Source organism: Vanellus vanellus (assembly GCF_965231255.1).
Source record: "Vanellus vanellus genome assembly, chromosome: 12".
Lineage (NCBI taxonomy): Eukaryota > Metazoa > Chordata > Aves > Charadriiformes > Charadriidae > Vanellus > Vanellus vanellus.
In genome coordinates this window covers 15,072,997-15,094,055 of record NC_138917.1, presented here as the reverse complement: position 1 = coordinate 15,094,055, position 21,059 = coordinate 15,072,997, and the positions used below count along the sequence as shown (strand labels likewise).

At 34.6% G+C, this 21,059-nt stretch overlaps 1 protein-coding gene across 5 annotated transcripts in view; it reads right to left on the bottom strand.

Moving 5' to 3' along the window:
- The window catches only part of PHKB (phosphorylase kinase regulatory subunit beta), an 86,047-nt gene that overhangs the window by 44,331 nt on the left and 20,657 nt on the right, over positions 1–21,059 (bottom strand). For all 5 annotated transcript variants that reach the window (XM_082489181.1, XM_082489182.1, XM_082489180.1 and 2 more), the window contains exons 7-11: positions 19,403–19,518; positions 11,148–11,211; positions 5,652–5,747; positions 3,841–4,038; positions 3,020–3,077 (exon numbers count right to left, since the gene is read on the bottom strand). In XM_082489181.1, coding sequence (XP_082345307.1) covers positions 3,020–3,077; positions 3,841–4,038; positions 5,652–5,747; positions 11,148–11,211; positions 19,403–19,518 — 532 coding nt within the window. The remainder of the gene's footprint in view (positions 1–3,019; positions 3,078–3,840; positions 4,039–5,651; positions 5,748–11,147; positions 11,212–19,402; positions 19,519–21,059) is intronic.

The window sequence follows — 21,059 nt, the reverse complement described above, 5'->3', positions numbered from 1 at the left end:
TTTCTAGCAGAACTTAGTCATCCCAAAATGAATCTGATGAATATGACCAGCGTTCAGTTCATCAGAAGTTCTTACATGAAAAGATGTATCAAAAATACCAAAAGCATTTCTGTTCATCAAGGATGAACTTGACAAGTCACACTGACTTTTTAAAATGGAACATTTTTTAAAAGTGCAACAAGTTAGATGAAAATTTTTCATTGTAAATCTTTCACTTATTTTTGTCCACAGTCTTCCTTTTCAGTTACCATATTCTTCCATATATGAAAAATAGCTGTAATGTTTCCCACCTTACCTTATCCTAGAAAATTACCACAATCCCTCACATTGAACTAGAAATGTGAAAAAGCTTTCAAAAATGCTACTCAAATATGTCTTATCCAAAAAAATAGTCATATTGATTTATTTAGTTCAATCCTTTCCTACAGCTATAGTTCCATATCTACTACCCAGAGAGTCCTAATCAATTTCCTTTTCAGAAAAATCCTAAAAGGAAATTAGTACTAAAGCAGCCTTTTTGTATTCTTAAGAAAGGTGAATTCTGAAAGCCAAAAATAAGACAAAAGAAAACCACAAACTCATCCACTGAGACCAAATACACCAGAACATCCTTATTAGAACAAGTTTAAATATGTTTTTTGTTAGGTAATATACGTATATTTTAAAAAGTCACAAAAACTTATATTTTATGTTATTTTAAGAATATCCAACAAATTATTCTACTGAAAAGCCAGAGTGCAGTAGAAAGCTGGAGTCTGACTACTGTATCGAGATTATTTTCTTTCCGTGGCTCTCCAAAGCTCTATCCAAAACCAAAGCTTGACAAGTGTTGTTCTTTACAGGTTCAAATATTCCCAAGTATATATAAATATTCCCAAGTATATATACACGAAATGAAATCACTTGCCAAGAGAAACAAATGCAACGCAAGTTTGCACACAAAAAAAAGGGTATGCTTAAGTGACACTCTGAACTATTTCAAAACACTTGAGCACAGTCATGACATAAGAGCAATATGATATTCTGACTACTTGTAATATAGTCTTATTGGCAGACGCTGTAGAGAATAAAAAGATGTATTTATGTGAAAATACAATTGCTTTTATATTAAGAATCATCTAGTGAAGATAACAGTTGGGTAATAAGGATCATCATCCGTGAGGAATAAAACAGTATTCTTAAAACTATTAGAAAATTCAGTAGTATCTACTCGCCAGAACCATTTTAACTTAACGTATCTTAAAATTCCTAAAAAGCTGTCATTGACAAAACAGAAAAGTTGATGAGCTAATTAGTTTGTCTTATAAGAGAAAATATAAGTAACTATATAATAAATATATAGTTACTTGAATACGTTCTGCTAATCTTTCAAAAAGGAAGCAATGAATGAAATTTTGCTGATGTCCGCAAAATTGAGGGATTCTGGACTATGATGTCTCTGGCATGGCACGGGGGTTGGAACAGGATGATCTCTGGAGATCCCTTCCAACCCAAACCATTCTGTGATTTACAGGACTCTATCCCCCCCTTACTGAATGGAGCACTGTGCCACTGTTACAGAGGTAACAAAATCCAGCTATCAGGAGTTGCCTAGATACTCAGCAGCTTAATACACTTTGCTGGAAAGGCTTTCCTTTGTACTCTGCAAGTGTGTTGGATGGGCAAACAGGCTCTCAGCTGAACCAGTGTGCACAATGTAGCAGCTTGAGGCTTTTTTCAGTGTTTTTATTATAAAGACATGCAACTGTAATCTACTACTCCTCCCACTTCATTGTCTTTGTGCAGTCGCTCGGTATACACTTCAAATTTTGCATTATGGAAGCTTGTGGATTTGGAGATATGTGCACAAAATCTACTAACAGAATTGTTCTATTTGATGAAATCATGGTACAGGAAAAAAGACAAGGACAGTATGTGCACAATATCTATTTTGTACTTTTTCTTTGGAAGACAAGAAGAGTAAAATGCTTGCTTTATTATTCCGCTGACTTCAGTTAAGGATGATTATCTTTCCTGTTCTTCCAAAACTGCAAGTAGGCAGCATTAAATGACAGTGCCTTTCTTCTCAGTTTTGGGCAGCACTCTTTGAAAAACATCAAGCATTCCTTTAGAAAAATCAATTGTGAAACCTTATTACAGCTTCAAACAAAATACTTTAATCTGTGAGTGGCCACAGAGGAATCTAAGCAGATAGCCGATTTCTATGCACCTCACCATCTTTATTTCAAAACTATTAAACTATTCCACACTCTAAAGGGAAAAAAACAGATGGCCAGATTTTCATCCATTTACAAGTCTTTTTCCTGGCTGTAACTCTTACTCATTTTCTTATTCAGACTTTTGTTCGATGTGAGTTTTAGCTTCCACCCTGAAATCATCCCGTGAACTGTTTTGGTATGTCTTTTATCCTCAAGACAAGGTCTAGGTAGTGGTATCTTTTGTTTTGTTGGGTTTTTGGTTGCGGTTTGGGGTGGGTTTTTTTTTTGGTTGGGGTGTTTTGTTTTGTTTTTTAAAATCAGACTAACCAGCTACATGGAAAAACACGGCCAGGAACCACAGGCATTTCAAAGAGAAACTAGGCCTTTTCTGGTTTGCTTTCTTCTCTTCTGAATTCTGTTTCAATTGCCACAGAAGATCCAACTTGAAAAGACCTGCTGCAACATTCAGTTTGTCAATGTGTTCTCTCTTCTACTTCCTTTTCTCTCATGTGCTGCTGTGAAGTTCTGATACACTGAAAGTTTTTAAGGTTTAAAAGGCAATGCAGGACTGAATGTCACAGATAAAAGCTTTTAAAAAACCCATATTGAGTTATATTCTAAAACCAGTTCCCATTAAAAATGCTGAAATGTGGGGGATTGGGTGCTTGGGGGTTTTTAACCCATGAGGCAGAACTCTAAATGAGATATTTAGTGTCACTGCATTATGGTTTATTTTGGCAGGACAGGAAAATAATTTCCTATCCTTCCTCTAAGGTCTCATCTAATGCCTTTAAAGAACAGGAATGTAAAGCTGTACGTACCATCAATTATCATGAAAATAAAAAACAGAGGGAATTCACACTCAATGCCATCAAAAAGCTGAAAAGAAGAAAAATTAATCAGACATTTCATCATTTTGATTTAAGAAAATGTATTTGAATATCCTATTGAATAATTTTGAAGCAACAAAAGACAAACATGAATGCAAAAACATTTTAGTAGATCAGTTTTTCATTTAGTTTACAGCTTCTTAATTCTATGGGGACTTTAACTGTGCTTTTACATATGCTACGTCTCATTCTCAAGCAGAATATTTATATAATCTATGTTTTATTTTCCACAGAGAAACCATCGAGGAGTAAAAAAAGAGTAAATTTTCATTTAGATAACCTTTACTGATAAACACTGTGGTCAAAAGCAAAATTGTTTTCCATACGCTCAGACTGTAGTCAGCTGTGAAATTAAATAAAATGATAAATAACTTCCTTATTTGTTATGTGAAATCAACTGTACCCTATATGTAAATGGAAGCACATTCATTACAAAACAAATCAATGACTAACTTGCTGACTTAGCAGTCTCTCAAAACTGCACATGCCAAATTACAAAATGCATCTCCTTCACTTGAAGCAATCAGGAATCATTGTGAAATTCGAATTGCAAATACCAGGGGTGGGGTGTCTGCTTTTGGTTTCTTTCCTTTTGGTTTTTTTTTGGGGGGCAGACTCTGTTTTGGGTTTTGGTGTTGTTTTGTTGGTTTTTTGTTGTTGTTGTTTGTTGTTTTTTTTTTTTTTTCTCAATTACTGCCTAAACATTTCAGAAAACCAAAATTTGTTCTTATATAGGCCAGGTATTCCTTTACCTTAATTTCTGCTGGTTTATAGTAACGTCGTGTTTTGTCCTCCAGTGCTGTTCTGTACCCATCTCTCAGAAATCTTTTAAACCCGTATTTTCCTTTCAGTTTTCTAATAATTTTATCTAGTGTTTGACTGAACAAAACCTCATCATCCAAAGCAAATGCAGGATAACTGAGACAGGGCAAAAGAGCTGCATCAGTATTCTATAGGAGTGAAAGGAACAGCACATTACAAATTTAATCAGATCTCTGACAATTATTTGATGCACAAACAAAGACTGTTTAACTTACTAATTGAAACACACATTTGGAATGTAATCTTATCTTTATCAAAATCATAGTACTAATATATTAAAATAGTGTGCAAAATAAGACTTCTAAATATGTATAAGGATAAACTGCAAACCCAATATTCACATATATGATTTAAAAGAGAACTCATTAAAAGAGAACTCAAAGAGAACTCAAAATCTGACATACTTTACAGTTGATAATCTGCAGGGGTAAGTGAATACATTCTAGAACTTTGTGGCTTTAGAAACAAAAAAACATCCTCCAGGTTATTCCTGGAAGAAACACAAACAAACGTTTGGGTACCCTACGCTCAAAAAGAATCACAAACATTTTATAAAGGCGCAATGCTGAGAAGTAACTATGATTAAATCACCATTTCTGAAAAGCTTTTTCAGGAATATTCTTCAAGTGCTGTAAGAAACAAGACTATCTGATTTGCAATTAAGGTGATAAGGGAATAATTTCAGGAAAAAATATGAGTAGCATTTCTCAAGAACCATATGCTACTATAAAAAAATTAAAAACACAAGAAAAATTACTAAATAGCGCATCACCACTACACGTGAGCTTACAGAAACACAAAAAACTATTTTTAAATTCTAATATCGTTGATGTGAATACAAAAAAGGAAAAAAAAAGGACATGAGGATCACTTCTGTAGCATAAGTAATTTACAAAACCACCTTCTGGTGGAATATTACAAGTCTCCAACAAATAATAAACAGCAAAAGAGTTCTAAAAGACCTCTAGGCTATAAAAAAGTAGCTGACAGTGCCTTTTATTTTAATTATCCAGTATTACAACTCTGCTATAATTCTACACAATGAGTTAACTATTAATGTTGAAGATTAATAGTCTGTTTCATGACTAAAAATGCTATTATATCCCAGAATGCACAAAAAAGCAGCAGAACTCTATTATCACTCATTTTAAATTACTGATTTTCAAAGCCAAAATTTACCTTTGATGCTAGTACTGAAATAGATTTTTTTAAGTTCATCTATACTTATGTCACTTGGATTTACTCACTGAGGACGTATTTGTAACAGTAGCTTAAAATAACGATAAATCCTCCATATTCAGCAATTTATGAAAAGTCAACGTTAAAGGCTTCTTTTCTAGACAAAAGAATGAATTAAAGCTAAAGTGTGTCAAAAATGCAGGCACTGAGTGTATAGTGGAAAGTAGGCCAAAAGAAAAACAATCACCAAGACTGCAAACCCGGCTTAAGTTACTGCAGATGATTATTACCTTAAATTTTATTTTTAAATTGTTTAGAAACCTACCAGCAGGGTACCATTTTAACCTAAATATTCAGAAAATAAAGAATGCCATCATAATTCCACTTCAGAAAAACAACTAAATCACAGTGACATTTAAGAAGCAAAAAATTTAGTACCTTCCCAGCAAATTCCTATCTTTATTAAGCAGAACATAATGGCCATCAATAGAACTTAAAATTATATTAATATCCATTTATTTTCTTCACACCCTGTTGAGGTGAATTTCATTTAATTACTTACATGAGACCTTGACTCTCGAGGTAGCAGTGAACAGAGAGTCTGTCTGTTACGGTTATGAGCATCAAAATCCACAAATATAACAGACCAAGAACAGCCCTGTAAACAGAACATGACATTTATTTAAGGGGAAAGGAAGAAAGCTTACTATATCCTGGTGAAACTAACTGGTTCTTTGTTTTATTTAGGTTATGTTGTAACAGTCTGGTAGCTGGTAATTTTAATCTGAAAATGTACCACAACATCAAGTTGAAAACATTTTGAATTTTCAAATGTATTTAAATATAGCCAAAATTACATGGTTTCATCTACTAGTGATTATGATTTATATGATCCATTCAAGCTATAAACTCTTTCATTAATTCTTGAAAAAAAAAAAAGGACTATATTAAGGACAAACAGAAAAGTAGTTGTCCCTCCCTGTGACTGCAGGAAGTGTTCCAAATAGTGATGTAGGATATTTCATTGCAAGTCGGTTAAAACACAAATAATTGAATATTCACCTGAGGTTACTGCACTGGAAAAGGGCTTCCATAGGAAATAAAAATGTCCTGCTTTTCAGCTATTGTAAGGTCATCGTTATCAACATCTACTCCTTAGCAAAACCCTTTTCCTAGTAAAATTCTGTAATTTTATACTATATCTCTCTGTCAGCTCTTTGATATTTCCTGAAACACTAAAAAAAAATAATAAAAATCCCATAGCTGAGATACTGTTTAAATAGAATCAACAGCATTTAAAAGTATTATCAATAGGCTATGGCTTGGAAACTCAATGCAGTTTGTTAATGAACGGACATCTACATGTATGTTGTCACTGTCAATGAATCTCAATATCACTATCTCATTGGAAGACACATTCAACACTGAACTCACTCCATTACTGTCATAAATACCATACCATAAATTTTCATAAATTCATCAAATTTCTCCTAAAAATCAGTCAGTTTCTTTGGTACACTATTCTCTTCGGAAGACAGTTCCAGAACCCACCCTCTCTAATTATTAAAACCTTTAATTTCCAACTAAGTTTCTACATAACTAGCTAACCACCGTTCTTTTTGTGCCAGTACTAGCAACCATTCATTCTGCTTTCCAAACAACGGAGGTTTTTTCTTACTTACGTTTTACCCCCACTCTAATTATACATAGCTATCATACAAATACTCAGCTTTTCCTTTTGCTAGGCTAAACAAAACATATTTCTCCACTGTCCTCACAGAAAATAATCTCTCTGTTCTCTTAATCATTCTAGCAAGATATACTGAATAGTGCTGAGATAAGTATGTACATAAATAATCCCATTTGCTTTGATGATTTGTTATTCTCCTACTTTCTTCTTAATCCAGATTCTGATTATTCACAAATCTCTAAATTCATCTACAAACTATGAACACAATCTGTCAATACGTGTGAACGTGCAGTTTCAAAATCTGTGCATCAGTAAAGGATTCTTTGGGGATTCAAAAGCAGACTAATTTGCATTTCATAAAGCCACAAGCATCTTGTTTTACAAATGAACTATTTTTCATTTCTCTGAAGATTGTAAAGTTCTGTAGTAAAGACAACTTACAAGGGCTTGATGGTTTTTTTAACATACATTTTTTTCTACAAACTAATATAGGGCACGTAGCTCATTACAAACAACTGATTATAGTATGACTAGGTCAGACTTGAAACGATGTTCATCTTGTCGCCAACAGTCCCATTTTAGTGCATACGTGCATGCACTATGCACTTAATGAATTAACTCTCATTACTAGTAAATGCATATGATCTTATGTAGGTTTTTGGATTATATGTATTTTTCTCTAAAAGGTATTGTAGCTAAAATGGAATTCTTACATTAATGATACAAATTCTAAGCTAATTATACTCTGTGATACTCTGAAACCAGAGGCTTGGGATAACCATATCAAGCCCACAATAAGATAAAATAAGTTACAGTACTTTTAGTAGTGATGATTCTAAAGTGATTCAGTAAAAACATAAACTGAAATGTGATCAGTTCACACTGCATCCTAAATGTAATAAATAAAGAAATAAATATCAGGCCCACTTTTACAGGTCTTCCATACAAACTTCAGCAGAAGGACAATACAGTGATTTCAGGATCTGGCTACAATCAATGCACAGTTAAGGATTATAACAGAATTCTTATGCCAATGTCATACATATTAACTACTTCATATAGATTTAAAGCTATTGTTTCAGAGACATACAATACATTGGGAATAAATTTAAGAAATTTAGCATAGGCTATAAAGGAAAATAATGAGGAACTAAATAACTTATCTGTTATATTAAAAATTCACTTTTCAATGTGCGAATAAATCTTATTACTGAGGGAACGTTAGGATTACAGCTTGACTGTATTTTTATGCTTACAGACTTATATTTAGACTGTATATTTATGCTTATAAATCCCTCCTTTTATGAAACACTTCTGGTATGATGGAGATGAAAATGAACAGCATTAAAAAGGAGTTCAATCATGGTTTTTAACATTAAAGCATGTAAAATTCAGATTAAACGAAAAGCCAATTAGTTTTTCAACTGATAAATGTTCTTTATTGAAAAGTATAGCAAAGAAAGTAGAAATTCTTCTAGAAAAGTAGAAATTAGAAAGTATAGCAAAGGAGGCATTGAAATTATTTGAACATCAGTTAAGCAGTGCTTTGTTACAGAACAAAAACTAGAATGATTTCTTACAGAAATACATTCTTTTTAAGAGTTTTCCAGAATTTGGGGAGGGAGGGAAGGGACAATTTAATGTGACTATCAACAATAAGTGACCTTTACTTTGTCTTCTCTGGATGCATCCATGAATGCACAGGGAAACTGCCCTATCATGATACGCTGAAAGATACGTAACACACGTGCATGTGTGAGAGCACAGCTACAACACTAGAGATTTGTATTTATTAGTCTCTTCCAGCATCCACAGCGTGAATGGAAAAATCTGCATGGAAAGGCTGAGCAGGCTGTTGTGCCCAGCAATGATTTATGCAGGTTGCACTAGTGTAGTTGCAGGTGCAAACAAGTTCCTCTTGAGGGGCTCAGCAGGATTTCTCAAAGCTATCGGAACACAGCTGGAGCTAAGCACAAAGGCAAACTCTGCTGCAGACTGAAGGTCAAAATGGTTTCTCTTTGTGCTAAATATCTTGGAAATAAACTCTCAAAGCATTTAAACTTGTTTTGCTTCAGCAATTTATACATCCATTTCAGAATTGAGTAAAAAAAAAAAAATCCCAAAACTGCTGACACATTTATTGGTGCTTGAGACTGTCGGGAAGATAAAGACTGTAGATAAATGGTTTTTGTCTGAAATACTGACAATGTGTGTATAGCGTCTGATCATTATTTAAGGTCCTTACTAGCTCCTAGTTCTTAACCCATAACAGCAGCTTTTAAAATGTACGTAAACTAAAAGTAGCCCAAATGGCTAAGTCTTTCTGAAACGGTGTATCTGTGTATTTATAAAGGGCACTTTCATACTTCTCCACTCATCAGCAAACAGCCATCAGTATTTCTAAGGAGTGGATTCTAAAAAGAACAAGTCTACTGTACTACAGTACTAGTACAAATATACAGATGCAAAAAACACACAAACAAACAAAACCAAATAAAACTCCTCCAAAACCCAGTATCTCCTGTTTTATGTCATAAGACAAAGAAGGGTCTAATAATAGTAAGTGGTACAGCTTTTCATCAATGGATAAGATTGCTTAATAGATTGTACTTCTACGTCAATTGCTCACTATTTGTGACTTTAAAACTATATGCTTTAAAACAAATTGTAACATATTTTTCATCACAGGCATCTGAGCAGCTCTAAGAAGTTTTAGTTTAACATTGTTTTTATGTGAATAAACTATAAGGAAGAACTTTTTGTCTAATAGTGCTAATAATTATTTTCTATGACTGTTGCAATCCATATCTTCCATTTTACCAACAGAAGAATGGAGACACAAATAACTAAGAATGTTTGAATAAATCAAGCAGTACAGAAAGGAACTTTGAATGTAATTTGGACTGTCTCCCAGTCACACTTTTACAGTTGACCTAGCTTATACTCACTAGCTCATACGAAGAGCACCTGAGAATTCCCCTTATTCACCATTTACTATTTTACCATCTGTATCGTCTCTCCTTTGTACTATTTTCTTTATGGCAAACCAGTGCATTTAACCAAGTCTCTTAAAGTTGAATATTTGACACAGATAAGTACCACAATCAAAGTCAGCTCCATTTGGCTTATAAAACAAACAGGCGAGCACAGATATTAAATAAAGAGGAGAAAAAGAATCCTATCTTGAAGCCAGCAAGAATATACAGAAACTTTTCTCAAAAAAACCAAAAACAGTATTCAAGTCAAGGTCACAACAATTATAAAATTATTAAAACTCAAAAGGATCATATACTGCATAACTGCAGAAAAAAATAAGTATGAAAATAACCTATTTGGGTAAACCAGTGTCATTTTTTAAAATAAGTTTCAAGTGTTGCTCGACCCTAAGGAGTAAAGCATGTTTCATCACTTAAGGTTTACCTTGTATGAAATACAGATATTCGGGCGTGTGAGCAAGGTCTATCAGTTACAAGTCAAAAAGAATGAGATTCCAAGAAAACTGTGCTATATGGAAGGCATTACTTAGTGTCCTGAGCTCATCACTCAGAGACCAGCCTATCCTCCCTTCCACACAATTTACAGACAACACTCACCAGCAAGTTTTGTAACTATCTCTTCGCACACTTGATGCTATCCAGCTTTCTTTTTAGCTGCACTCCTACCCTTTATTTCCATTTCGTAATAAACACCAATAGCTTGACAATGACGTATCTCTTCCATTTGTAAATTTTCTAGGTCATTAATTTGGAAGAGTATTCTTTTATTTTAGCTATAGACTACTTAGGTATAACACCGAAAAAAAAAAAAAAAAGCACTTAGAAGGGGAATACAAGTCAGAAATAAAAATCTAAGAAAAGGCCTGCTTTCTTCATTGGTCCAAGCCACGCAAAAGGATGAGAAAAGATTTTACCACTATGCAACATGCTGAAATTAAAACCAAATTGAACAGTGGGATTATGTACAAGTAGCTTGTTTAAAGTCTTGATCACAAGCCACATGAAGGAACAAGACAGAAGGCAGGTAATGCTTGTAGGTAGAGGTATACTGTATTATGATCAACAGTTACAATTCTGAAAGAAAACCCTTTTTGGCAACCAAATCCTTTTTTAGAATAAGCTGCAATAATTTCTGATTATTTTTTTTTTTTTTAAGGAAAAAAGTAATTGCTGATAGTAAGGGCACTAATGTTTTTCTCAGACGAATTCTGTATCTGAAACAGGAGCAATCAGTTTGCAAACTAACTTTTTTAAAATCTGGAATCTAACAAACTTTGCTAGATAATTCTAAGTATCCTAAATATCCTCTGATCCACAATGTAAATCATTGCTGCTAAAATAAAAAAGGAGAGAAACCAAACATTTTTATTACCTGATTTCCAAAGAGATTGAAACCATTAATTGCTTCTAAAGCTGCTTTTGCCAGTCCCACAGAGCTGAGGAGAAAACAAAACAAGAAAAAACCAAGAGGTATCATAATTCAAGCACAGACCAAAATTTAGCATGTTTGACAGCTTTCAGAGCTATGAGCTTTTCTTTATTTGAATTTTGTGCTTAACCTTTATGTTAATAAAATGATGAAGCAGGAAATTCAGGGTTGTTTAGTGGTGGGTTGTTTTGGGTTTTTATTTTTTGAAAAATACTTTTCAGCATTTTTATTTGTCTTCAAATGTTAGAGACCATCTGAAAAAAGCACTTCTGCTCTCACCTTGCTACTAGACATCTGGCGCTATGTATTTCAAGGTCTTGCTAATAGTGTATTAACAGAGGATTTACTTCAGCACAATTTTTCAACACAGCTCTCAAGCATTAAACTTTAAGACTGATTTCTGACTAGTAAAAGAACTCATCAATCTGGATTCAGAAAAGGAGGATTTTCTGATGTCAACCATATAGTGAAACATATTTTATTTCTCATGCTCCATGACTAGTATCCATCATGAAGAAAACAAGACCCAGAAATACTACCAGCAAGCTCTGAAGTTGGCAAGTTCATGTTTAAAGCCATTAAGCACTACTCATATCTACTAAAATCACTAATAATAATAACATATGTATATAATCAATATGATGTATAGAAATATAATGATATCTATGGTAATTTTAGAATCAAATTATGTACTAAAATGTAATTTATTACTGATTATGAAAATTATACAGTACATATAAAAATACACACACAAACACAAGGCCAATTTATAAAAAAAAAATTTAGTCTTAGTCTTTCCTTGTGAGTATTTAAAAAAAAAAAAAAAGATAAGCAGCATTCTCTCTCAATGCACACATACACTTTTGATGATTTTTTTTTTTTTTAAAGAAAAGCTCATGATAGGCTAAAAGAACTCTAAGTCCAGTCGACAGGTTTATATGAAATTTGAATTGTGACAGAGGGCAGAGTTTTCAAATACCGTTTTAGAGAACACAACTATAGGTAGGCCAACTTCACACGTGCATTCAACTACAATACAGAGCTAAAACAGTAACATACACATAAATGCTAAACTTTTGCACACTGCAAAATTCCAAAATTCTAGATGTTCAGGTAACAGGGCATCAAAAAGTAAAACATTAAATGAGCTAGATCCCAACAGTGCTAGAGTTTTAAAATGTAATATATAATGCTACCAGATTTATGACAGTTCTACTGTCAAATACAAGCATTCAAAGTAGGGAAAGGACTTTGCACTGCTTACAAAGTGGTGACATGACAGTATAGGAACTAGAAATACTACAGAAGTCTAGCTAATAAACCAAACACCTTTTACGCTCTCTTAGGTGATCTGGTAAAACAAATTAAAAGCATCCAGTAAAACAAAGCCTAGTGGAGTTCTCTCAACTTTATTCATAAAACTAAACATTTAAATTATGCCTTTGTCTCCAAAGCACTATAGTGTCTCTGACCAACGCGCCTTTATCTGTCTCTGCTTCACTTCTATATAAACTGCAACAGTGATTTATTGACTTCAGTGACACCCCATGTGCTATCCTTAAATGACACTCCTCGTTTTGAAGCTCCTCCTTCAGAATCAAGTTTCATCTTTCTCCCTAACTTCCCATTCCTTTAGGTAGGAGCTCTGCTTTCCAAGTAGATTGCAATCAATTTGAAATATTTTTAGTCAAAAAAAGACAATAAATGAGACAATAGAAAAGGAAGACAGCGGAATAACAGGAAAGTATAGATGTCTACCTTGTTATCTTTAAAAGTTAACAAATCTGAAGACGTATAGCAAAAGATTGAAAAAGAAAAAAGCAGAATCAATCAGGCTGACATGACAAAAGATTTAGAGTTGAAAAAAGGCTGTAAGGGTAAACAAAAGTGACAGAACATAGCACAAGGCCATAGATCAACACTACAGGAAGAAAGCCTCCAACCGTAGCAAGATAGAAATCAATGGAAAGAAGAACTGAAAGGTTCATCTTTCCATAAAGCCCTTCCCTATAAGGGAGAGGGAGTTGTTGATACTGTCTTCAGCTAACAAGCGTTTAGATGCAGCTACCATGTTTCTTCCAATTGGGCACAATACACAAATTTGAAAAAAAACAAACAAACAAACAAACTAAACACACACACAAAACAAAAAACAGAACAGAAAAAGAACTCTTATAAACATCTACACTTCCATATACAGAAGCTTGAAAAGGCTGAAGTTTTAAGAACTGGGAAAGTCGGGGAAAAACACAATATACCAATTAATTTAACAGTTTACTTATTAGCACAGTAATTACTTGAAATATTCTCTTTTTTTTTTAAAAAAAAAAAAGGACAAGAAAGGAGTTAAAAGTTTATATCTTTTTCTTTCTCTAAAATTGATTATCCACTAGCTAACCACACTTTTCTTTTTATTGACATCTTTCCTTTGGGATAGAAGTTATGCAGCACTGCCAAACAAGGAACAACAAAAAAAAAATAGTTTGTCAGAGGATCCAGATAACTTGAGAACAACGTTGGCACAGTGATAGTCATGACTGTGAAAAACTAAAGCATCCTTAAGAGTCTGAGGCCTACACTCCACTTGCAGGGAAATAGCAAAATTAACAACGGTGATGAATATGTACTTTCTGACCAAGACAGCCCTAGATATTTTGTTTATAAAAATAATTAATGAAGCAACACCGAGTTAGAAAAATATTCAAAAATAATCACTAACAAACCCAAATTTCTGAGTAAGAGGAGTTGTGATAATATTGACAAGCAACTGCAATTTCCGCCCAAAAAACTTATAGCAACCAAATTGTCAGAAAACTGCAACAGGGACTGTGCTTTAACCTTAATTCTTCACTACTCCATGCAGCGTTTTGGAATCAGAGCAAACTTTTTACCTTACTGTAAATAAACTCTTTTGTACTGTTTATTCATACAAAATTTCTGATGTTTACTAACTAATCCATATTTTAAAGATGGGAGCTGGTTATGGTTACACAGAAAATAATGCAGAGTTACAGAATTTTTTTAAGTACTGTCTTACCTGGGTTGGTTTTAATATTATAAGTACTTTAGACGCTGATTTCAGACTCTATCATTCTTTTTAACTATTACCAACAGGTTTATAAACCTCCATCCTTCTTTCTGAAACATTGCCAGAAATAGTACTCATGGGATTTAATTCTAATTGGTTCAACAAGAGAAAGCTGGTTAGGTTAACTAAGTTCTGCTCTGAGCAGCTGCCATCAAACAGTGGTGAAATCCCTCAGTTTCGGTATCTTCTGCTGATGAAAGCTTTTGGTACTGGCAAATGGGATGAAGGAATAAACTGAACTCCGGAGGGCTGTGAATATAATTATTTTTCTGGCTTTGTTTCAAATACCTAAACAGAAATGTAATTGTTCTAACAATCACTCTATTTTAATTATCACCTAGCAATTGATCAAATTGGTGTGATGACTCAGAACAGAACTTTTCATAGGAGTTTAGTATTATTATCAAACTGCATACATAGAAAATGAAAATCAGTGGAATTCCACACACTGCAATCCATATCACACGTTAAAATCTCATATTCTTTTTCCTTACATATAACACTTCTAATACCAATAGTCAGATATTTTCAGAGTGGGGGAAAAATTTACTGACAAAAGGTAGAGAAGTAATAGTTGTTCAACAGCAACAACTCCTGGTATTCAGGTGATGTAAAACTACTCGCTCTACCTACAAAATAGGATGATACTGCTTGAAAAAAATTGAAAACAAATATGGATTCCTTCCATGAAATCATTCCTATTTGACATACTCAGTCATTATTCTACAATAAGAATAATACTTACTTGTAATTGATCAGTATTTTTCCACCTCTAGTTATTCAAAGCCCCTGGAGACTTCAGTACTCTCACAAATATTACTAGCAAATGAAAATATACGTCTCAACATTAAAATACTGCTTTCTTTCCCCCGTCACATAGTATTTCTTCACATTACAATGGTATATCAAGCATTCTCTTCATCATACAAACAAGTACTACTTAGATTACTAGAACTTTCATGGATAACTGATGAGAGCAAGTTACTTAAAAAAAAAAAAAAAAAAAAAAAAGGCTGAGCATGCCTTCAAAAGACTGAACAATCACACACCACAACATACTTCAGAACTACGATCACACTTCAGACACTTGTTTCATTCCTACTAATTAATGCCTTCCTGTTGGGCAAATTAGAAAAGAGGTTTTATAACGAACATTATGCTCATGTCATTCTATAGAAAATACACTCTTCATACTCTACAATTTAATTATGGAAAAAATGGACTGTTAAAACAGTATTCATTAAAAGCAAAACATATTTTAATAAATACGTTCCTTCCACCACTCAACAACCCACTATGAACATGCTGAGTTAACTTGCTGGACTCTATTCCCAGAGGAAAAGATGTTTACTTGGAGATGGCCCCCCAAAAAAGCCTAACCCAAACCCTCTTTAAATATTCCTACAAAAATTTCACAGGATCACAAAGTAATCCATTGAAAGGGACATATGGAACTCATCTAGTCCAACATGGAATCTCATTTGAAGCTAGGTATGTTAACCAAGACCAGTACTAGTAAATCACAGCCTCCTCTAGACAAGTCTCCAAAACCTCCAGGGATGGAGGTTCCATAACTTCTTTTGAGTATCCAGCTCTGGTGCTTCACTGCACTTCAAGCGGAAAGGTTTCTTCTTAATAGAATCATAGAATTGTCTAGGTTGGAAGAGACTCTTGGGATCATCGAGTCCAACTATCTACCCTACTCTACAAAGATCTCCCCTACACCATATCCCCCAACACCACATCTCTTAAACACATCCAGGGATGGTGACTCAAACACCTCCCTGGGCAGTCTATTCCAATGCCCGACCACTCTTCCTGTGAAAAATTCTTTCCTAATGTTCAGTCTAAATCTACCCTGTTGGAGCTTGAAGCCATTCCCTCTTGTTCTGTCATTAATTACCTGTGAGAAGAGACCAGCACCAACCTCTCTACAGTGTCCTTTCAAATAGTTCTAGAGAGTGATGAGATCTCCCCTCAGCCTCCTCCTCCTCAAACTAAACAGTCCCAGCTCCTTCAACCGCTCTTCAGATGATTTGCTTGCTAGGCCCCTCACCAGCTTCGTTGCCCTCCTCTGCACTCGCTCCAGCACCTCGATATCTCTCTTGTATTGAGGTGCCCAAAACTGGACACAATACTCGAGGTGTGGCCTCACCAGTGCTGAGTACAGGGGCACAATCATCTCCCTACTTCTGCTGGCCACGCTATTTCTAATACAAACCAGGATGCCGTTGGCTTTCTTGGCCACCTGGGCACACTGCCGGCTCATATTCAGCTGCTTGTCAATTAGAACCCCCATTAGAACCTTTCTTCCATACTGAACTGCCCCAGGTGGAATCTGTAGACCTTACACTGTAGCTGCCGATTATTGTGATTTGTCATGGATTATCAAGAGCAGTCTTGCAATCGTAATTCCATGGTTAACAGTTGACCTTGATTCACATTTGGGGCAGGGGAAGCTGAGGCTAACCTAGAGAAATTATACTTCCAGCTTGCTAAAAAAGCACTAGTAAACTCACTTAAACATCTTTCATAATTCCCAGTAACTTTTGTTAGATTTACCCTCTCAGTAAAATACCCGAGGGCAAACGTGAACATTTGCATATTCTTAGCAAATGCTAATCAAAACATACGGTGAAGCATATAAATCCTTAATCCTTCTCCCATTCACAGTTTCTTGCCTCCATCCAAGAACAGTGCAGTTCAACTGGAACATCAACCACCACAATGGATGTTAAAAAAGGCAAAACAAACAACAAACCAAAAAGCAATCCCACGACAATAATAATAATTTCATAACTAGACAAAACTAAATAGAACAAGAACAGCACTATAGCAATATAATACCTACGCTACAGAGAAGAGCAAGATCAAGGGCCTACAGTCTTAGATTTGGAATATGCAGATACTGCACTTCGGTGACTTCATTATTCTCACAGTACATATGGGAGATGTCAAAGACATTTTGCAGAGGTACTGAGCAGATGCCTGAAGAACAGCTTGATCAAATGGTTACAGGACAAATTAATTTTTCAGTTCAGCCATATGAGGAGGGGATTGCACTATAAAAAAAGCTGTTACAAATCTTGCCTTTGAACCAATAAAAGGCATCAATTTGCACACATCAATGAAGACCTGGTCCACAGAGTATTTTGCTATTTATCATTTATTCTAAGTGTTTTGAACTGCGCTAAGACAGAATACCAAGACTGTGGAAAGACTTAACATATCTGCATCTTCTATCACAAGCCATAATTTGCAGTTACTATTCATGGACTTCATACAATATAATATCTTCTTTAAAAAAAAAAGCCTCTTTCAAGATGAGACAAGAATTAACTTCTAATTGTGAAAAAACACAAAACTGTATGTAGACTTACAGTGTGAGTTTTAAGGGCCAGGAGTACAGCATACTTAAAACTGAAAATTAAGCGACTGCTTTGGAGTCCATAATCACTGAAGACATATGTATATCAGTCATGACTAGCCCTGATTATAATAACTTCTTGAATTTTTTAAAATTCTTTTTTTTTTTAGAGCTCTCTTAGGTAGATACACTACAATAGGAGCATAACAAAGTATAAAGGATATTTTAGTGTACCCGGGGCTTTCCTCAATAATATCTAAAGACATCTTTTGATGCATGTTCCTCTTCCGTTTTCACCAATATATAAGAACAAGGGAAACTGTCTACTGGCTTCCTACAGTGAAGCAGAGTATCAATATGCACACAAGGGAAGATAAATAGGGGCAATACCTGTTTCTGATGGCCAAAGTTTACTTCTTAAATTAGGACCAAGCTCTGTAGTTCCTTTTGTGCCAGCTCAATGGTTTGTTAGATTGGCTCAGTCCATCTCAAAAATTCACCCTTAGAAAAACCAACCTGTAAATGTCAATCTAGACTAAGACAAGACAACATGCCCATTTCCACCTGGTTAAAAGATGTTCGGTTTTCCCCAGAGAAAATTCACATACCGAATAACCAGAACACTGCAAAAAACAGGAGACACATGAGGTTTTGTGTTCCTTTTGTGAATTTGTACAAGGTGAGATATGGAAGAAAGTATATGATTCTCTAAGTGAACGCTCATCTAGTCTGGCATTTGACAATTTTACAGACACAGGAGGAAGAAAAAACCCCAAATTAATAAAACAGATTATATAGTAACAACTTGGAGTTTTCAGTTCTCATACTGTACTGGTACTAAAGCTCTACAAAAGCCCTGAAAAAAAAATCCCTAAATTAAGTGTTTTGCTGCAATGACATATAATTATATCTATAGGTTAAAATACAGGCCTGTATGTGAACTAAGAAAAAATATTTCATTCTGAAATAAGAACACAGATTCATTTGGCAATAAAGTCTGGAAGAAAGATGTGTATTATTTGCAAGCCCACAATAATTATGATGATCAATGATACTTCAAAAATCCTAAAATATCCAATAAAACCTTAGAAGTCAAAAAGTGAAAAAAACAATAGTAACGTTAGAAAAAGCAAGTTATCAGATTACAGATTTGATACTTCAAGATAGACAGCACACCAGCAATTCCACTGAAGTGAACTGGACCACTCCAATATTAAAATGTTAAGAACATTCCTAACTGTCTCATGGGACAGGGATCAGAACATCCAGTTGCCTACAGCATCTGAAGAACCTGGAAAAGAACCTGTGCACTAGGCTATCCTCCACAGTGTCCAGCATCTTCCTCCCAGCACAGTGGAGATGAGAAAAATCTAGACTCATGATTCAACACCTTCTTAAATAAGGATATTCCTAAACATATTTGTGAATCCAATCTGCTGCACATGCCTCAAGAGTCTGAACTGTTCTAAACACAATTTTCAGAATTATATGCATGCAGCTGCACGTAATTATTGGAATTTGAATACTCAAATAGCTAAGCATCTATGTGGTTATTTCAGCATGCATATGATGATGAAATTATGCCTCACAATTTCCCAAAATACATCTCTCAGTCTTTAGAGAAGCTTAATTTAGTTCAGACAGTATTTTAATGCATTATTATTTTCAAGTCACCCCATGAATTCTTTTTATTCATATCACATTTACTTGCTTTGACTGAAAGAGCTACATTCGCTCACCTACCTTGAATGCAGCTCCGGACTGCCATTGTTGTATTTACTTCCTCTTTCCCAGACACCAAAATCTGGTACACGATAGGCTCTTTCCACACAAAACACAAGATTTTGAATGAAGGACACCTATAGGAAAAAAAAAAAAAAGAAAGGAAAGTGACTGAAGGAATATGAAAGCATATTTTCTTTTGTTCATTTTTTCAAAAAGACAAAGTTGGTTTTCCTCAGCCATCAAAATTGCACCTTCTGTCCACTTCCCAGCCCCCAGAGAATGACATTCCCAACTTCAGATACTCTCTTTAAAAACAGTTTTTTATCACAAATTAATCATCCCTGTAATTTAGCATTTGGTTGTATTGAAATGAACTTTCTCTGAATGAAGTTGGAACAGCCAGTGATTAAGAGTGTGGCTTCTCCTATCTCTATCACTAACTGAAACTTAAATGCATCAGCTAACTGAAGAAGCAAAGAGCACCACACAGAAATATATAACCTTACCAGTGGTGATGTTCAGAACACACACAAAAAAAAATGGTCAATTACATATATTTTATGAGATTAACCAAGGGTTTCCAAATAGCAGATTTGCAGAAAAAAGGGCAACAGATAACTGGTTGCAAACTAAAATCTTCAGAGAGCAATCATTCATACCATGGGCATGTAAATGCTACAACCAAGTCAATGCTGAAGCATTCACAGAAATTATGGATTGTGTGTGTTAAGCTTATTTATCTAGAAGTCAAACATGTGGACAGCAAGGTGTAATAAAGAATACAAATGCAGCATGGATGACTGCAAAACACCAGTGTTACTCTGCTTTATGTGTAGATAACTGCTCTCAAATTCATTCACTTGCACAATCATGTACTGTTCTCTTTGCTATGGGTGCAAAGATGTGATGAAATTAATTTTTCAAGTGCAAACAGATGCAACTAGAGGGTGCCATGCCTGACATCAAGCAGCCTAGTATACGACTGCCTCCAAAGCCAAGAGTCCTGTGTACAAACACATTTATGCAGACAGCTTGCCAAATATCAACCATCTGCCAGCACCTTCCACTGTGCTAGCACTGGTTCAAAAACCTCTCTCTATGAAAGGAAAGAGACTAAATACATCATGCAATGATATCATTGGAGAGAAGTATCTGACATGTTTGGGTAGCAGACTGCCGCATCCCCAGTGCTGCCAATGCCACGATGCTGAATATTATCTAGACACACAAGAAAACTTGGAAATACCAGAATTATGTGGCATTAAAAAGATATGAGAATGTATGCAATTGTTGAAGCTATACAGAGACTAATAGAATGTACAGGTTTGTGGTAAAGTAATCTTAGTATAAATCTCTGTAGTCCACAGATTCCTAGGGTACGGTTGCAATGAAAACTATGTCTTGACATTGAAGTGGAGAATATCCATAGACTGCAGAGTCTATATGCACGCACTTTTCTGAAGATTCGGTAATTAAATGCAAACATCTGGAGGATAATATAAATTATAAGTCAAGCTAAGTAAACACATAATTATATACATTTGCCTCCTCACAGATATAAAGGCAATTCAGAGAAAGTCATATAGACCTATGATCTAACTAAGTGAGAAAGAAGATAAGTTGCATCATTTAATTTTCTCATTATATAAAGAAAGAACTTTAACGAAGATGTACA